This window comes from Galeopterus variegatus, unplaced genomic scaffold (assembly GCF_000696425.1).
Source record: "Galeopterus variegatus unplaced genomic scaffold, G_variegatus-3.0.2 Scaffold889, whole genome shotgun sequence".
Classification (NCBI taxonomy): domain Eukaryota; kingdom Metazoa; phylum Chordata; class Mammalia; order Dermoptera; family Cynocephalidae; genus Galeopterus; species Galeopterus variegatus.
Window position 1 is genome coordinate 126,135 of NW_007727000.1, and position 13,693 is coordinate 139,827.

A 13,693-nucleotide genomic window follows, 5' to 3' on the forward strand; every position below is an offset into this window, starting at 1 on the left:
CAGGAGGCCCAGGTGAGGGTGTCTGGTCTCCACCCAGCCTCCCTAGGCCTGGCAGGAGGGGACAGTACGAGGACCCAGGCTCCTACCCTGTCCGTGTCTGACTGCCACGTCCGGGCGGACAAGGGAGGAGCGGGAGGCTGGTGGTGTGTTGGTGGTGGGGCTTGGAGGGGCAGGTGGTTCTCCAGGAAGCCTAGGCATGAGAGGACCTGCCAAGCTTCGTGTGCCCGCGGCTGACAGGGCCGGGGTACATGGTTCAGGTGTCCCACTTTGCAGATCCAGCTGCCAGGTCAGGTGCTCTGCGATCCTGGGCTGCTGCCCTGCAGAGCATCACTGCCTGTCCCTTGGTGCCACCCCACAGGGCAGGATGCCCAGAAGACAGCAGAGATCTTGACACCAGACAAAACAGTGTTCCTGGGGTTTGTGGGGACATGGTGGGGCCTCTCGGGGCTCAGGCTTATGGCTTAGGCGCCTGCAGTGATGACCACTTGTTCCCTGGGTGGTGTCCTGCCTGGGGACTGTGGTGAGGGTGGGTTGGGGACACATTCCTGGGAGGCCAGTGGCTGGTGGAATCCCCTCCACCTCTGCTGGGGTCCTTGGGAGAGGACCCTTGCCCCTGAGCCTGTGGTCTTTGTGAAACGTGGCTGTTGGTGGCCGGCACCAGCCCTCCAGGCAGCGCAGGGGCCTCACAACCAGCACAGAGGGGGCTTCGGGGTCTGAGGAGGTGCAGCTGGGTATGGTCCGAGAGGCCCAGAAAACTCATCCTGTGGTGGGAGTGGAGAGAGGGCAGGGCCGGCCTCAAAGGTTGGGGAAAACTTAGGAAGGTAGGGGAGTGGGAGGCCTAGCCTGTGCTTCACCAGCCCCTGCCCTGGGACTGATCGCCGCCACCCTGCACTGTCCACACTGCTGGTGGCGGTGTGACGTGGAGCTGGAGCAGGGTGGGGCTGGGGTGCAGGACCTGCACACAGAGCCGAGGAAGGAGAGACTTGTGTCTCTGTGTGACACCCGCACCCCACACCACTCCAGCCTCCCCGCATGAGCATGTCTTCCCGTTAGCTCCAGTGTCCGCCCAGCAGCCCCGCCCCGCCCCACCTGCTCTCCCAGGGCCTTGGAGCAGCCCCAGAGGCAGGACTTGGGATGGTGGAGGCGGTTGAGCCGTAGGCATCCTTGGCACTGCCTGGGTGCCAGGTGTACACTCTGAGGAGCCTCCCAGGAGGACCCACTTTATTTTACATGTTAAGCTTCAGCCACCAGCCGTGGCTGCAGTCTGGGACCACCTCTACTAACTGGTCACCCCCCGACACAAGTTTGGTCCTCACAGCAGCCCTGGGAGGGAAACTGAGTCACAGAGCAGCAAAGAAGCTGGCATGAGGCTTCCAGCGAGTGTCAGCAGGGCTGGGATGCGCACGCAGGCTCAGCTCCTGATGGCTCCCCACGCCGGCCTCCGTCGAGCTCAGCCCTGCCCTCGGGGCTTGAGGAAGCTGGCCAGGACGAGGGGTACCCTGCACATGCCCCTGCACCTGTCCCGGCCCAGAGCCGGGCTGCCGTGTGGACTGAGTGCCCACACCGAGGCGAGGGGGAGCATCCAGGCCCGTGTGCGATGCTGGCCTCTGGCCAGGGGGCACAGCATTGTCAACCTCCGCCTCCCCAGCGCCTCGCCTGGGCCCCGCGGAGAGCGTGGTGGGCTTCGGGCTGTGGCGAACGATGTGGGGAGGACATTGCTGCTGCCACAGTGCTCAGCCTGGCCAGCTCGTGACCCGCCGAGCCAGTCGGGACCTGCGCCTCCCCAGGGAGGAGAGTAGCCGGGCAGCCCGAGTTCACCCATGGAAGGAGCGGGACAGACAAGGGCACTGGGAGGTGTCACTGCCCCATCCTCGCTCCCACCCCTGCGGGGCTCACACTCCGTATCCCCCAGGAGCCAGTGGCCACTGTCACCCAGGCTGCGCAGCCCGACCCAGGGTCGGGGGCCAGGCCACAACCCCTGTGCAGCCCGGGAGGAGGAGGACGGCCACCTGCGCGGCTCCCCAGGGGAAACCAGGGAGCTTCAAGAAACCGGGGCAGGAGAAAGGCCGCTTCTCCCCGCTGGCCCAGCTTTGGCAAGAAGCCCAGGGGCTGGGTGTGAGCGGGAAAGGACTTTTCAAATAGGCCTCCCGCCCCCACGGCCCCCATGGCCCTCTGGCGGGGCCACCCGCAGGCAAGAGGGGAGCGCTCGGGCTCGCGCGGCTGCACGCGGGGAACCCGCCGCGGGGAGTGTACGGAGCGCACGTGTGTGTGCACGCGTGCGCGTGTGTGCACGCTCCAGAGAGCAGGGCGGGAGCTGGGAGGGCTGAGTTCTCGCCTGGGTCCTATTTAAGCCTCGCTAACACCGTGGGTCCCGGCAACGCGGTGGCACTTGGCACTCAGGGCAGGGTGGTGGCAGCAGCACTGGATCTGGCGTGAGTGTGGGATCCCTGGGGGCCCCTGACACAGGAGGAGGCTCGGGGAGCACACGGGCCTCTGAAGCTGGGGTGGGTGGACTTGGCCAGGGTCTGTTCCCTCCCTCCATGGGAGAAGCTGGGCTTAAACTAAAGCAGGAGGGATCGGAGTCAGACTTAGGGAGGAACGCTGAGACCATCGGAAAGGGACGTGGGCCTCCCAAGGTCCCCTGAATGTGTCTCAGGGTCCAGGGTGGTGTTTCTGAGTGAGGGGCTCGAGGGGCCTCTGCTTTCCCAGCTGCACCAGGTGCTGTGTGGCAGTTTCACACCTGCGGTCTTAGGGAAGCATCAGCCCCTGGACAGGAGGCTCCCAGGTTCAGGGAGGGGAGGCCCAGGTCTTGGACGCTGGGGACGGGTTCCGCCTTGCGGCCTTGGGAGCCTCTCCACATGGACATTTTGTCACCCTTCTGGCTGATGGGGCAAGGAGGGGCAGGTGTCAGAACAAACCCCATCTCCTTCAAGTGCATCCTTGAGCCCCGGGTTTCAGCCCAGCAGAGGCTGGAGGAGTCTGGTGAGGTCCAGCCCCTGGGGGTCCTGGCTTTCCCAGGAGGGGCCTGCCTCACCTGGCCCAGGGTTCACCTGCTGGAGTCCAGCCTGGGCCACACGTGGGGGTTGGGGGCTGGGAACAGGGACTGTCCCTTGAGTGGCAGTGCTGTGTCCACCCTCCCCCACTGTGCCCGGGTAGCCCACAGGCCCTCTGGCCCCAAACAGCCTGGGAACTGCTCTCTTCTGGGCCAGGAGTTCACATCCTTCTGGGGACGCACCTGTGAGGCCCCCCATCAGTGTTCAGGGAGATACTGGCCCACCCTGGCTGCCCCCTGCCTGGACCTCCAGGGTCCCAGAGCCACAGCCCCAGTGCATGTGGCCCCAGGCCAGGGCCCCTCAGCACCAGTGCCCCCTTCCCACCTGGCTCTTGTAGGGGTGGGGTGGGGTGGGGCACAGACCTGAGCAAGGCCACAGGGGGACCTGGTCAGACTCCTCCCCAGCCTTGGCTCTGGCCCTGTCCCTCTGGGGGCGACCTGAGGCCCAGAGCCGGATGGTCTCTCTCAGGCCCAAATTCAGGATGGGACCGCCCAGTTGGCTGCCCTCCCTGCCCACGTGACCCCCAGCTGGGTGCCCTTTGCCTTTGGAGACCTTGCTGCCCCCACAAGCTGAGCCCAGTCCTAGAATAAGGTTATCCACGGGGCCCTCCACTCAGAGCGCCCGGACTGGGGCCTGCCTGGGTCTGGGTCCCCACTCTGCTCTTGCTCCTGTGTGACCTCAGGCAGGTTGCTCAGCCTCTCTGTGCTTCAGCCTCTGTGCAGCGGGTGGTGAGAGTGGTTGTCCCTGTCTCTTGAGTTGTTGGGAATTCCAGGTATCCCAAATTTAGGGCAGCATCCAGCATTCAATAGGCGACTCCTCCGCTGGCAGGGTCTCTCCTGTCCCTCCGTGCCTCACTGTGAGCCCAGCTCTGGGCAGCCCTAAGGAGGCCACCAGCCAGCTGGAAATGACATGCTGGGCTGGCTAGCTGCACCACTCCCGTCCCATCCACTGGTCAGACCTCAGCGCCCGGGACCAGGCCCGGGGTACAGGGTGGGCCTGCTCTGGCCCCACCCCTTTAGAGACCCTGAGCGGCCGTGCCCTGCAGAATCCTCTCATATGGATGTGTAAACTGAGGAAGGCAGAGCGTGGTGGCCCGGGACAGGGTAGGGAGGCTGGGGCTGGGGGTAGGGGACAGCCAGGGTGAAGCAGCCGTGGGAAAGTGGGTTTGGGGATGGGGTGGATGCCAGGGGTGGCTGGCATATCCTGGGGGGGTGGCCAGCAGGTGGCAGAGGAGGGTCCTGACCTCGGCACCGGGTTTTGGAAGTGTGTGTGGTGGGCAGGCTGCTGCACCCACTGTGTCCGGGGATCTGGGGGGCGATGGCTGGAGCAGGGGCGCCCTCGGCTGCTCTGACCCCCCGCCCTCCCCAGAGCATCCCGAGGGCCCCGTCTTCAGATGAGGAGTGCTTCTTTGACCTGCTGAGCAAGTTCCAGAGCAGCCGCATGGACGACCAGCGCTGTCCCCTGGAGGAGGGTCAGGCTGGGGCCGCCGAGGCCACAGCTGCCCCCACCCTAGAGGAGAGGATTGGTGAGTGCAGGGCCCAGGGTCAGAGCCCAGAGCTCTCAGTCCCTCCCTGCATGTGGGGTGTGTGGCCTCAGAGCCATGCGCCTGGCCAGGGTCTCCAGTAGGACCCATCACTGGCCCCAGCGAGCCTGTCAGGAGCTTGCCCGTGAGGGGCAGAACAGACCAGTTGCACAGGGCCCCTTGTCACAGAGAGTTCCCCGCCCCCCCCCCACTGTGCCCAAAGCGTCCTCTTGGAAGCATGTAATTGTCCCCACGTCTCCGGGACACACTGCGTCAGGGCGCATCTGTGGTCTCAGAGCGGGTGTGGGAGGCCGTGGCTTTCTCCTCCTGTCACCCGCTGAAAGCTCCCAGAGGCAGGAGTCGGAGCCACAGGAGGGGCAGCCAGCCGACAGCAGCCCAGGGCCGGTCAGCAGAGATGCCCCAGGAGCCTGTGTCCCCAGGAGCCAAGTGGGCTGCCTGGGCCCAGAGGTCGGGTCCCCAGAGGTCCCCGCCTCAGGCGTCACCCTCTGTCCCGCAGCCCCGCCCACGATGACGGCCTCCCCGCAGACGGAGCAGTTCTTCGACCTCATTGCCAGCTCCCAGAGCCGCCGGCTAGACGACCAGCGGGCCAGCGTGGGCAGCCTGCCCGGGCTGCGCATCACGCACAACAACGTGGGGCACCTGCGCGGAGACGGGGACCCGCAGGAGCCGGGAGACGAGCTCTTCAACCTGCTCATCAAGTACCAGGTGGGCTGCGGCCCAAGGCCAGGCGGGCTCGTCCAGCCCAGTCCCACCCCTGTCCTCCCAGCCCAGCCTGCAGGGACTCGCGCCCCTTTGCCATCTGCAGTGGGCGAGGCAGGCTCTGCGCCCTCTGTCTCAGGCTGTGTCTGAGAGACACCCTTGGGGGGGGAGGGGAAGGACAGGCTGGTGGATGGGACTGGCTCCCAGTGTCACTGGATGTCCACGGTGCTGAGACCTGGAGCCCTCTTCTGCTGGGGACATGAGAGCCCCCCGGGCCATCCTCAGGCTTGGCCCCACTGGCGGTGCAAGCGCTCGGAGCAGGGGGGTCACCAGGTCCTGAAGGTCACGGCCCTGGGGATCCCCTCCAGCCTTCCACATCTGTGTGGAGAAAACCGGGGGCCAGATGGCACCCCGGAGTGGGGAGGCAGGGAGACCCTGGGGCTGCCGGCCGACTGGCAGGGCAGAGGCAGGGGTGGTCCAGGCGGGCACCTGGCACAGTAGACAGGGCAGAGGCAAGGCAGATGTGCAGCCAGTGACATCCTCTCACCAGTGTGGAGGCCAGCAAGGTGGGGGCGGGGTGGGAGGGGCACAATGCTGAGCTGAGGGGCCCAGTAGATGGGTTTCAGGGTCAGGACACTCATAACGGCTTGGGGGGGTTGTGGGGGGGCAGCAACTTAGTCCCCCCATGCACAAAGCCAGCACATTTCCAGACCTGATGCTCCTTCCACAGAGGAGAGGAACCCACAGCCCTGGGCCAGGTGTCCGACGAGCTACCTCAAAACCAGCCCCTCCCAAGAAGCCCAGAGCCCCCCATCTACGTGCACACACGTGCCAGTGGCTGCGCTGGCCCCCGTCCCGTCTGCTGCAGGCCCTGCAGAGAAGCCTGGATGCCCCCTCGGTCCCCCGGCCTCCACGCCCAGGGTCAGCCACCTGACCTAAGGGGGAGCCCTGGGGAGGTCCACACTCTGGGCTCTGGGAGCTGCGGCCCACAGGCTGCTGGGATTTGTGGGTGGGCAGCAACTTAGTCCCCCCATGCACAAAGCCAGCACATTTCCAGACCTGATGCTCCTTCCACAGAGGAGAGGAACCCACAGCCCTGGGCCAGGTGTCCGACGAGCTACCTCAAAACCAGCCCCTCCCAAGAAGCCCAGAGCCCCCCATCTACGTGCACACACGTGCCAGTGGCTGCGCTGGCCCCCGTCCCGTCTGCTGCAGGCCCTGCAGAGAAGCCTGGATGCCCCCTCGGTCCCCCGGCCTCCACGCCCAGGGTCAGCCACCTGACCTAAGGGGGAGCCCTGGGGAGGTCCACACTCTGGGCTCTGGGAGCTGCGGCCCACAGGCTGCTGGGATCAGCACAGGGCTGCACCAGCCTTGAGGGCAGTGCTGGGGGACGGCCATGCCCCAGCCGGTCCCTGGGGATCAGCAGTTCTTGGGAACAGGCCTTGGAGGCTGCCCTGGCAAATATCATTCAGTCCACTCTTGCTGGGTGGGCCAGCTCCAGGCTCCGGGTTGACATAGCCCCTGGGAGACTTCTCAGTGAGTCAGGGCTCCCAGCACAAGACCCCAGAGCCAGGCAGGCCCCGGAGCTGATTTCCAGGTGGACACGGGAGGCCTGAGGTGGCCAGGCCAGGTCCCCCCACAGTGCAGAGCAGCCCTCCTGAGCCAGTGTCCACCGCCAGCGGTCGGTCCTGCCCTTGGAGCTGACAGCTGACAACTGGGCCCGGCACTGGGATGGCCCTCCAACCTGTGTGCGCATGTCTGCCCAGTCCTCCAGGATCGACGACCAGCGCTGCCCGCCACCCGACGTGCTGCCCCGAGGCCCCACCGTGCCGGACGAGGACTTCTTCAGCCTCATCCAGAGGGCACAGGCCAAGCGGATGGACGAGCAGCGGGTGGGCCTCTCCGTGAGCCCAGAGCGGGAGGCAGGTGGGCCACCTGAGCCCCGGCAGCCCTGTCCGCCCGGCACCAGCTAAGGCCTCACACCAGTGGCCAGGCCCGCCCCACCCCCACTCCTGGATGCTGGGGGGCTCATAGTTGTCCACGATGCCCACAGCCCCCCCAAAAGCTGAATCCTTCCGAGGCCATGGCCGACAGCAGCCTCTGAGCCCTGCCGGCCATTCCCACTGGGAGGGACACCGGGCACACAGCCCTACAGTGTCCCCTCCCAGGGCAGCAGGCTCAGGCCAAAGTGGCCCGTGGGGGCGGGGGGCCATGCTTCTGTCCTGGGCCAGCCCCCACGTGGTCCACGGCTTCCTGCAGACCCCCCACCCAGTCCTAACTCACCCCTGCCCCTGTCCCGAGCTGGGCCTTCAGCATGTCGGCCCCAAGCCCAGGTGCTGTGCGGACCCTCCACACCCTCTCCCTGCACCCGGTTCCCAGGCCCCATCCTGCCCTGCCAGATGTGAAACCTGCTGTCTTCCCCAATCCCCTGAAAGCATCTCTGAGGCCTTTTCTCCAGGGCCACCGGTGGCACAGGCACGTTCTGTCCCTGGACAGGTCTGTCCTCCCAGCCTGTCTCCCCCACTTCCACCTTGGCTGGAGGAGGTGGAGGACGTTGGTAATCACAGAAAGCCCACCCCATGCCAGGCCAGCCTGATGAGGCAGCGGGACCGCAGCCCCTGGGCCCTGCACACAGTCCTGTCTCTCTGAAGCAGAGGGAGGGATGGGCATGAACTTAGACATTCCCAGACTCCAAGCTCCTAAGCCCGGCACGTCCCCAGAAGACAAGGGGCACCAGCCAGCAGCAAGGTCTGTACCCGCAGTGCAGTGGGCAGTGGGTTCAGGCCATCACCCGAGTCAGCAGGTCAGCAAAAGCTGGGAGGGGCTCAGCTCAACTTGACCCTCCAGGCCCCCCAAAATGAGCAACCCCACCCCTACCAGCTAGGGCAGATGACATCACTGCGTCCTCCCCCTGGGGAGGGGGTCCAACCTTGCACACCTGAGTCAGCCCACGGGGCACCAAGCTCAGAACCTGAGCCTCAGGCAGGACCTGGCTGAAGCCTCCGTGAAACAGGCCCCCTTGGGGGACCAGGGCCATCTGCTCCTGCCCAGACCCCTGCCTCGGCCCACCTCCTGTGGGGCCCCCAGGCAGCCCTTCTGGAGAGCCCCGAGGGCCATGCAGCCCACAGCCCCCTCAGGATGGCGCTTCCGGCTCCTCCTGTCCGAGCCTGGGGAGGCAGCCTGGACTCCTGCCCCATGGCACAGCCTGGGAGCTGGGGGGCGAGGGAGGCTGGAGGGCCAGCCTCAGGCTCAGCATGGTGACCCCACTTCTGAAGAGGCAGGGGTGACAGCCGAGGGCAGGGGCAGATGCCAGAGCACAGGGTCTCGGGGACGCAGTGGCCTCCCCGCATACTTGAATGTACATGCGTATTTATTGCCCACACGTGTTTGCCATGTTTTCAATGGGGTCCTTCCCAGCCCAAGAGGTACGTTTGATTGTTTTTCCTGAAAAATAAAGTCTGAAAAGTGAATGCTGTCTGTGCCAGGATTAGTGCTGAGGGGGTCCTTCTGGGGCTCAGGCTGCTCTGCTCAAACCACCCCGCAACATCCACTGTCTGGTCCCTGGAGGCCTCTGGGGACAGGGGTCCCTGCTGCGGTTAATGATGGGGGAGCTGGGGCTCCGAGCCTTAGGCGGCCACCTGCCACTGGAGCCTGTGTCTCCCAAGCCAGAGCCCTCACCACAAATCCCACGCCCCTCCCGCCTCGTCTTCCCACCTCCTGGGGACAGTGGCAGCACCCGAACGCGATGCTCTGATGCCGTGACAGTTGCGTGTGCCGTGGGGTTCCCAAGCAGCCCGCTGCTGCCCCCCACCAAAGGAGGGCTTTGTCCCAGGAGTTCAGTCCCACAGGGATCTGGGTATGGCTGGTACAGGCACCATGGAGGCACTCAGTGTCTCAGGCAGCCCCGGGGCTTGTCTTCGACGCTATGTGTGGTGGGCGGCACCCCCACAGGGCTCACGTCCCAGGGACAGCTGGCATGTGCTAGCAGGGTCACCCCTACTGGCTCCCGGGCCTTGACCCAACGCCCTGCCTCCCCACTCACAGGAGGGGCTTGGACACTACTGTCCTGCCTCCAGGTCCCAAGGCCCAGAACTGTGCCTAGGACACAGACGCCCTCTCTGGGAGACTTTCAGCACCCTGGGGCTCAGGCCAGGCCGACCCAAGCCCACTTCACAGATTTCCTGCCTTGGTCTGCTCAGGGTGCCCCACCCGGGAGACAAGCTCAGGGGGATGTGTCTGGAGGGAGGGGCAGGCACGGTCCAGGGGAGGAAAACGGGAGGAGGGGACTCTGGCTTCGGAAGCGCTGGCCTTGGAAACGCAGAGCACCCCGTGCTGAGGCCTGAGATCCTGCGCAGCATCTTATACACTCACGTTCTTGACAGCGACCGCCCAGCCAAAACCTAGGCCCGGAGAGACGCCGGCGGCCAACCAGCTGCCCACACTGCCTCTGTCCTGAGGGCCCTGGCTCATGCGCAGGAGGCTGCTGCCAAGTCAGAGGCAGCCCCAGCCTTGCACAAGCTGGGCTTGTGACTCCAGGTCACAGGCTGGGGACCGAGGAGCAGTCTGTGCAGGGTGGGCAGAACTTTCCAGGTGGAGTAGGAGCCGGCTGTGTGCCAGCGTCTGCCCCTCTGCTCACACCTATGGTGGCAGCACTAGGAGTGCCAGGCAGAGAGCTGAGAGCTGGGCACGGCAGCTGCGGCCCACCTGCTCACTGACCCTGATCACAAAGAGAAGGGCAGAGTCAGAACAGACACAGACGTGTGGCAGGGGCCAGTGGCCTGGCTGGTGGGCAGGGCATGGAGGGAGAAAGGTGGGGAGGATGGGGCTGGGACGGTGGTCACAGGAGGAGCTTGCAGAAGGGAGTGGCCACACAGCATGAAGATTTTTTTTTTTGGCAGCTGGCTGGTACAGGAACCTGAACCCTGGGCCTCGGTGTTATCAGCACCACGCTCTGAGCTAACCAGCCAGGCCAACATTAAGATCTTTGTGTCACTAGTGAATATCTAGTGGGACCACCAGGCAGGTGGGATGATTCAGCCAGGTGAGATCGGGCAGCGGGGGCCAAAGGTTACCAGGGGCTCCACGCCCGGGCTCCCACTCACCAAGTCCCATCTAGCTAGCAGTCACCAACAGCATGGCCTGCCCTACTGAGCCAGGCATGGCACTGACCAGCAGCCTGCACCAAGCTGACTCTGTCAGCCTCCGCCTCTCTGCAAGGGGCTGTCTTCAGAGGGGAACCAACACATGCTCCTGGGCCGGGGTCTCGCCAGAATGCACACTGTCAGGACAAGGGCCACCTGGTAGCATGGCACATGCAGCCGAGAGCCAGGACAATGTGTACCCCACAGTTATCGCCTTGAAATGGCCTGCAAGGACGCAGCTGAGGAACCAGCACGAAGGACAGCATCCTGCAACCACGGAGGGCCTCCCGCGGGGTGCAGCATCCACCCCAGCCCAGCAGCCAACCCCAGGAGAAGCGCCTGGGCCTGGGAGCTGAGGCTGGAGGCAGGAGTGGCTGCTGACCACCACTCCTAGTGACTATCACAGCCAGGCTGGGCCTGGATCTTGGAGCCCTCTGTTCCCCTATGCGCCCACCATGACCATTGGAGGCCAGATGTCCTGGAGGGGTGGGAGGGTGAGGAGTGGAGGCAGATGAGCCATTCCCAGAGGCCTGGCTTGAGGGTGGCACTAGGGAGGGAGGGAGGAAAATCTTGAGGGGACTCTGAAGTCAGGAGCTGGCAAGACATGGCAGGGCACGCAGGGGCGGCCATCAATTCTCCTGAGATGGGAAAGAGAGGGAGGAAGAGGCAAGGGGTGAGGGCGCAGCCCACGTGGGAAGCCATCACGAGAGCCCACTTGTCTGAGGTGGCCCATGGAGCTCTGGAGCTCTGAGAACGAGGTCTGCCCGGCCAAACCCAGCCCACCAGCCTCCTGCATTTTGAGGCCCCCAGGAAAGCCCCAGCTGATGCCCCCGTGGCCTCGGTGCCCTTCATAAAGGCCAGGGTGGGGGCTGGCTCGGCCTGGAGGAGGAGGACAGTCCCACAGATGGCACAGGAGGCTCTCAGCGGGAATAATAGTGGGTTGTCTGCTAAGGAAAGCACAGGGTGATGGCGTCAAAGTGCACGCTGCAGACACCGGGAACAGTGCAGCACGCCCACCTCCCCCGGCTGGATGTGAGCAGTCATCGCCAGCTCGTCCCTGATGGGGCTGCGTCACCCGTTGCATGCAGTTCAGCCGCCCATCTCCCACCCTCTCCCCGCCCCGCGTCTCTTCCCTGCCCGACTGGCTGATGATAAACATTGAAGGTCACACAGTCCAGAACACTCCTGGAAATAAACACGCTCCTGCACTCACTCACTTTCATAAACAGGAACATCCTGAGAGCAAGTCAAGCCTGGGAGACAAATCACACACGATGCAGAAAAGCCCCAGGGGTCTGAGGCTCCGGCCCTCGGCCCTGGCTCCGGCTCCCCTCCCACGCTCTGAGATGCAGCCCCCCATGCCTGCCCATCCGTGGCCACAGCAAGCAGCCCGGTTTGCTCACTTTGTTTCACCAGTGGCCGAGACACAGAGCTGAGGTCTGTACTGGCTCATGGTGGACAGCAGGTGGCACAAGAGGAAGGTGGAAGCTCTGAGGGGCAAAGTGACCTACCCACAGCCACACGGCCACAGCCAAGAATAGTTCTGACCCGTTTCCAGCCCTCTGCCCATTTGTGCTGACCCTACTGTGGGGAAGCACAGGGCGACCCTCTGCACAGAAGAGGCACAGTGGGTAGGCCCGGGGGTCCTGCAGTGCAGAAGGCATACCCAGCAGCACCCAGGGGTTTGTGGCAGTCGTTCTGACTCCAGAAAAAGAAACCACACAAGAGCTGTGGGCCCAGCACCTGGAGCAATGTCTGTTTATTGATGGAAAACAGGCCACGTCCAGAGAGGCCCACAGCCAATGGAGCATCTTTCTGGAAGGCAGGAGTTCCACGAAGGCGGGAGTCAACTCAACTCTGTTTTGCCAGGGTGGGTGGGATCCTTGTCCTCACCCCCTTCCAGAGCAGCAGTAGATTCGGGGGCCCCTGCAGTCTCCAAAACCAGTTCCAGGGCCCCCTCGCCAGCCATGCGGCGCACCTTCTCTCCTCTGGCCGCCAGGATCTCTTCGATATTCCTGAGAAATGGGGGCGGAATTACTCTCTGGCCCCAAGGCCCAATCTGCACCTTGGATCCTTGGGCACTCCGGGGCCAGCCTCAAGCCAGTGTAGCACTCCCGTGGCGTCAGGGCCACATGGGCACCTCAGGTGGCTGGCCTGGTGCACATTCACCAACCCCACATCTGTAAGTGCCACTTGGGGAACCAAGAAATAAAGAAAGGGCCTCATCTGGAACAGTGCAGGGCGGATCCACTGACAAGGCACCTCAGCCCCAGTCTCTCACCAAGTGACCACTCCCCAGCAGACCCGTTCCCACCCCCAACATGTCAGAAGGGGAGAGGTTCTCAGTGTAGCCCGAGGTCTGGCAGGCCAGGCAGCATGCTGACCACCCACATGCTGACCTCGCAGAACCTCCAAGGCTCTGCCAGGCACCGCTGTTCCCACCCATCCTCAGAGAGAAGCTGATCTCAGAAGCCCAAGTGCCCCCCAGGCAGGCCAGGGCCCAGTCCACACCGCTGGATGCAAACCCCCACATCCTGCTGTGGGTCAACCGCCCCAAGTCGTCAGAGGACCACAGCACGCACCACGACAGGAAGTGGCAAGGCCATGGCCGGGATGTGCCCCAAGGGCAGAGGTCAGGCAGCCCAGCAGGACCAGAGGGGGCTGGCCGGGGGTGGCAAGATTTAGCAAATAAAAATATGCCCCATATTTGGGCCATAGTTACGCTAAAAAGCTGTTCCTGGTTTACATGAAATTCACATTTAACTGTGCGACCTGTATTGATAAGGAGAATGGGCTGCCCAGGTGGGGCCGGGCTGTCTTGCTGGATGAGAGGCCTCCACGCCCACCCCGCGCAGGCGGCCTCACCTCTTCCCGTCCAGGTCGGAGAACCAGCCCAGGTTGTCGGCGATGATGTGGTGGTTCTGGCAGCCGGGACAGGTCACGATGACCACGCCCTGGTGGTAGGCCAGCTTCGAGATGCGCTGGGACGACCGAGTCCCACAGACCTGCGCCGGCCGGAGCACGCCCTGCTGAGGACGGCCCCGCCCCTGGAGAATGGCCCCACCCCGCACCTCCAGGAGGCCCCGCCCCCTGGGGAATGGCCCCACCCCTCCACATCCGCCTCCCGGACGGCCCCACCCCGCGCGGTAACCCGCCCTTTCCGGTGGGCCCGCCCCGCCCCCCGGGAATGGCTCCACCCCTGCCTGTGGGCCTGGACAGCCCCCCAAGACCCCCGGCCGCCTGTCCTCACTCCGCTC

At 64.7% G+C, this 13,693-nt stretch overlaps 2 protein-coding genes across 2 annotated transcripts in view; one reads left to right on the forward strand and one right to left on the reverse strand.

Annotated features, from left to right (window-relative positions):
- Nucleotides 1-7,466, forward strand: part of GPSM1 (G-protein signaling modulator 1) — a 30,649-nt gene extending 23,183 nt beyond the window's left edge. The window contains exons 10-12 of the mRNA XM_008573188.1: nucleotides 4,422-4,578; nucleotides 5,093-5,301; nucleotides 7,062-7,466. Coding sequence (XP_008571410.1) covers nucleotides 4,422-4,578; nucleotides 5,093-5,301; nucleotides 7,062-7,268 — 573 coding nt within the window. The 3' untranslated portion in view covers nucleotides 7,269-7,466. The remainder of the gene's footprint in view (nucleotides 1-4,421; nucleotides 4,579-5,092; nucleotides 5,302-7,061) is intronic.
- A 4,699-nt stretch (nucleotides 7,467-12,165) lies between these two features.
- DNLZ (DNL-type zinc finger) lies at nucleotides 12,166-13,553 on the reverse strand. Its single transcript, XM_008573205.1, has 3 exons — nucleotides 13,539-13,553; nucleotides 13,302-13,483; nucleotides 12,166-12,451 (listed from the first exon to the last, which is right to left on the reverse strand). The coding sequence occupies exons 1-3, from the start codon at nucleotides 13,551-13,553 to the stop codon at nucleotides 12,283-12,285; spliced, it is 366 nt and encodes a 121-aa protein (XP_008571427.1). The 3' UTR covers nucleotides 12,166-12,282.
- Nucleotides 13,554-13,693: the final 140 nt, after the last annotated feature.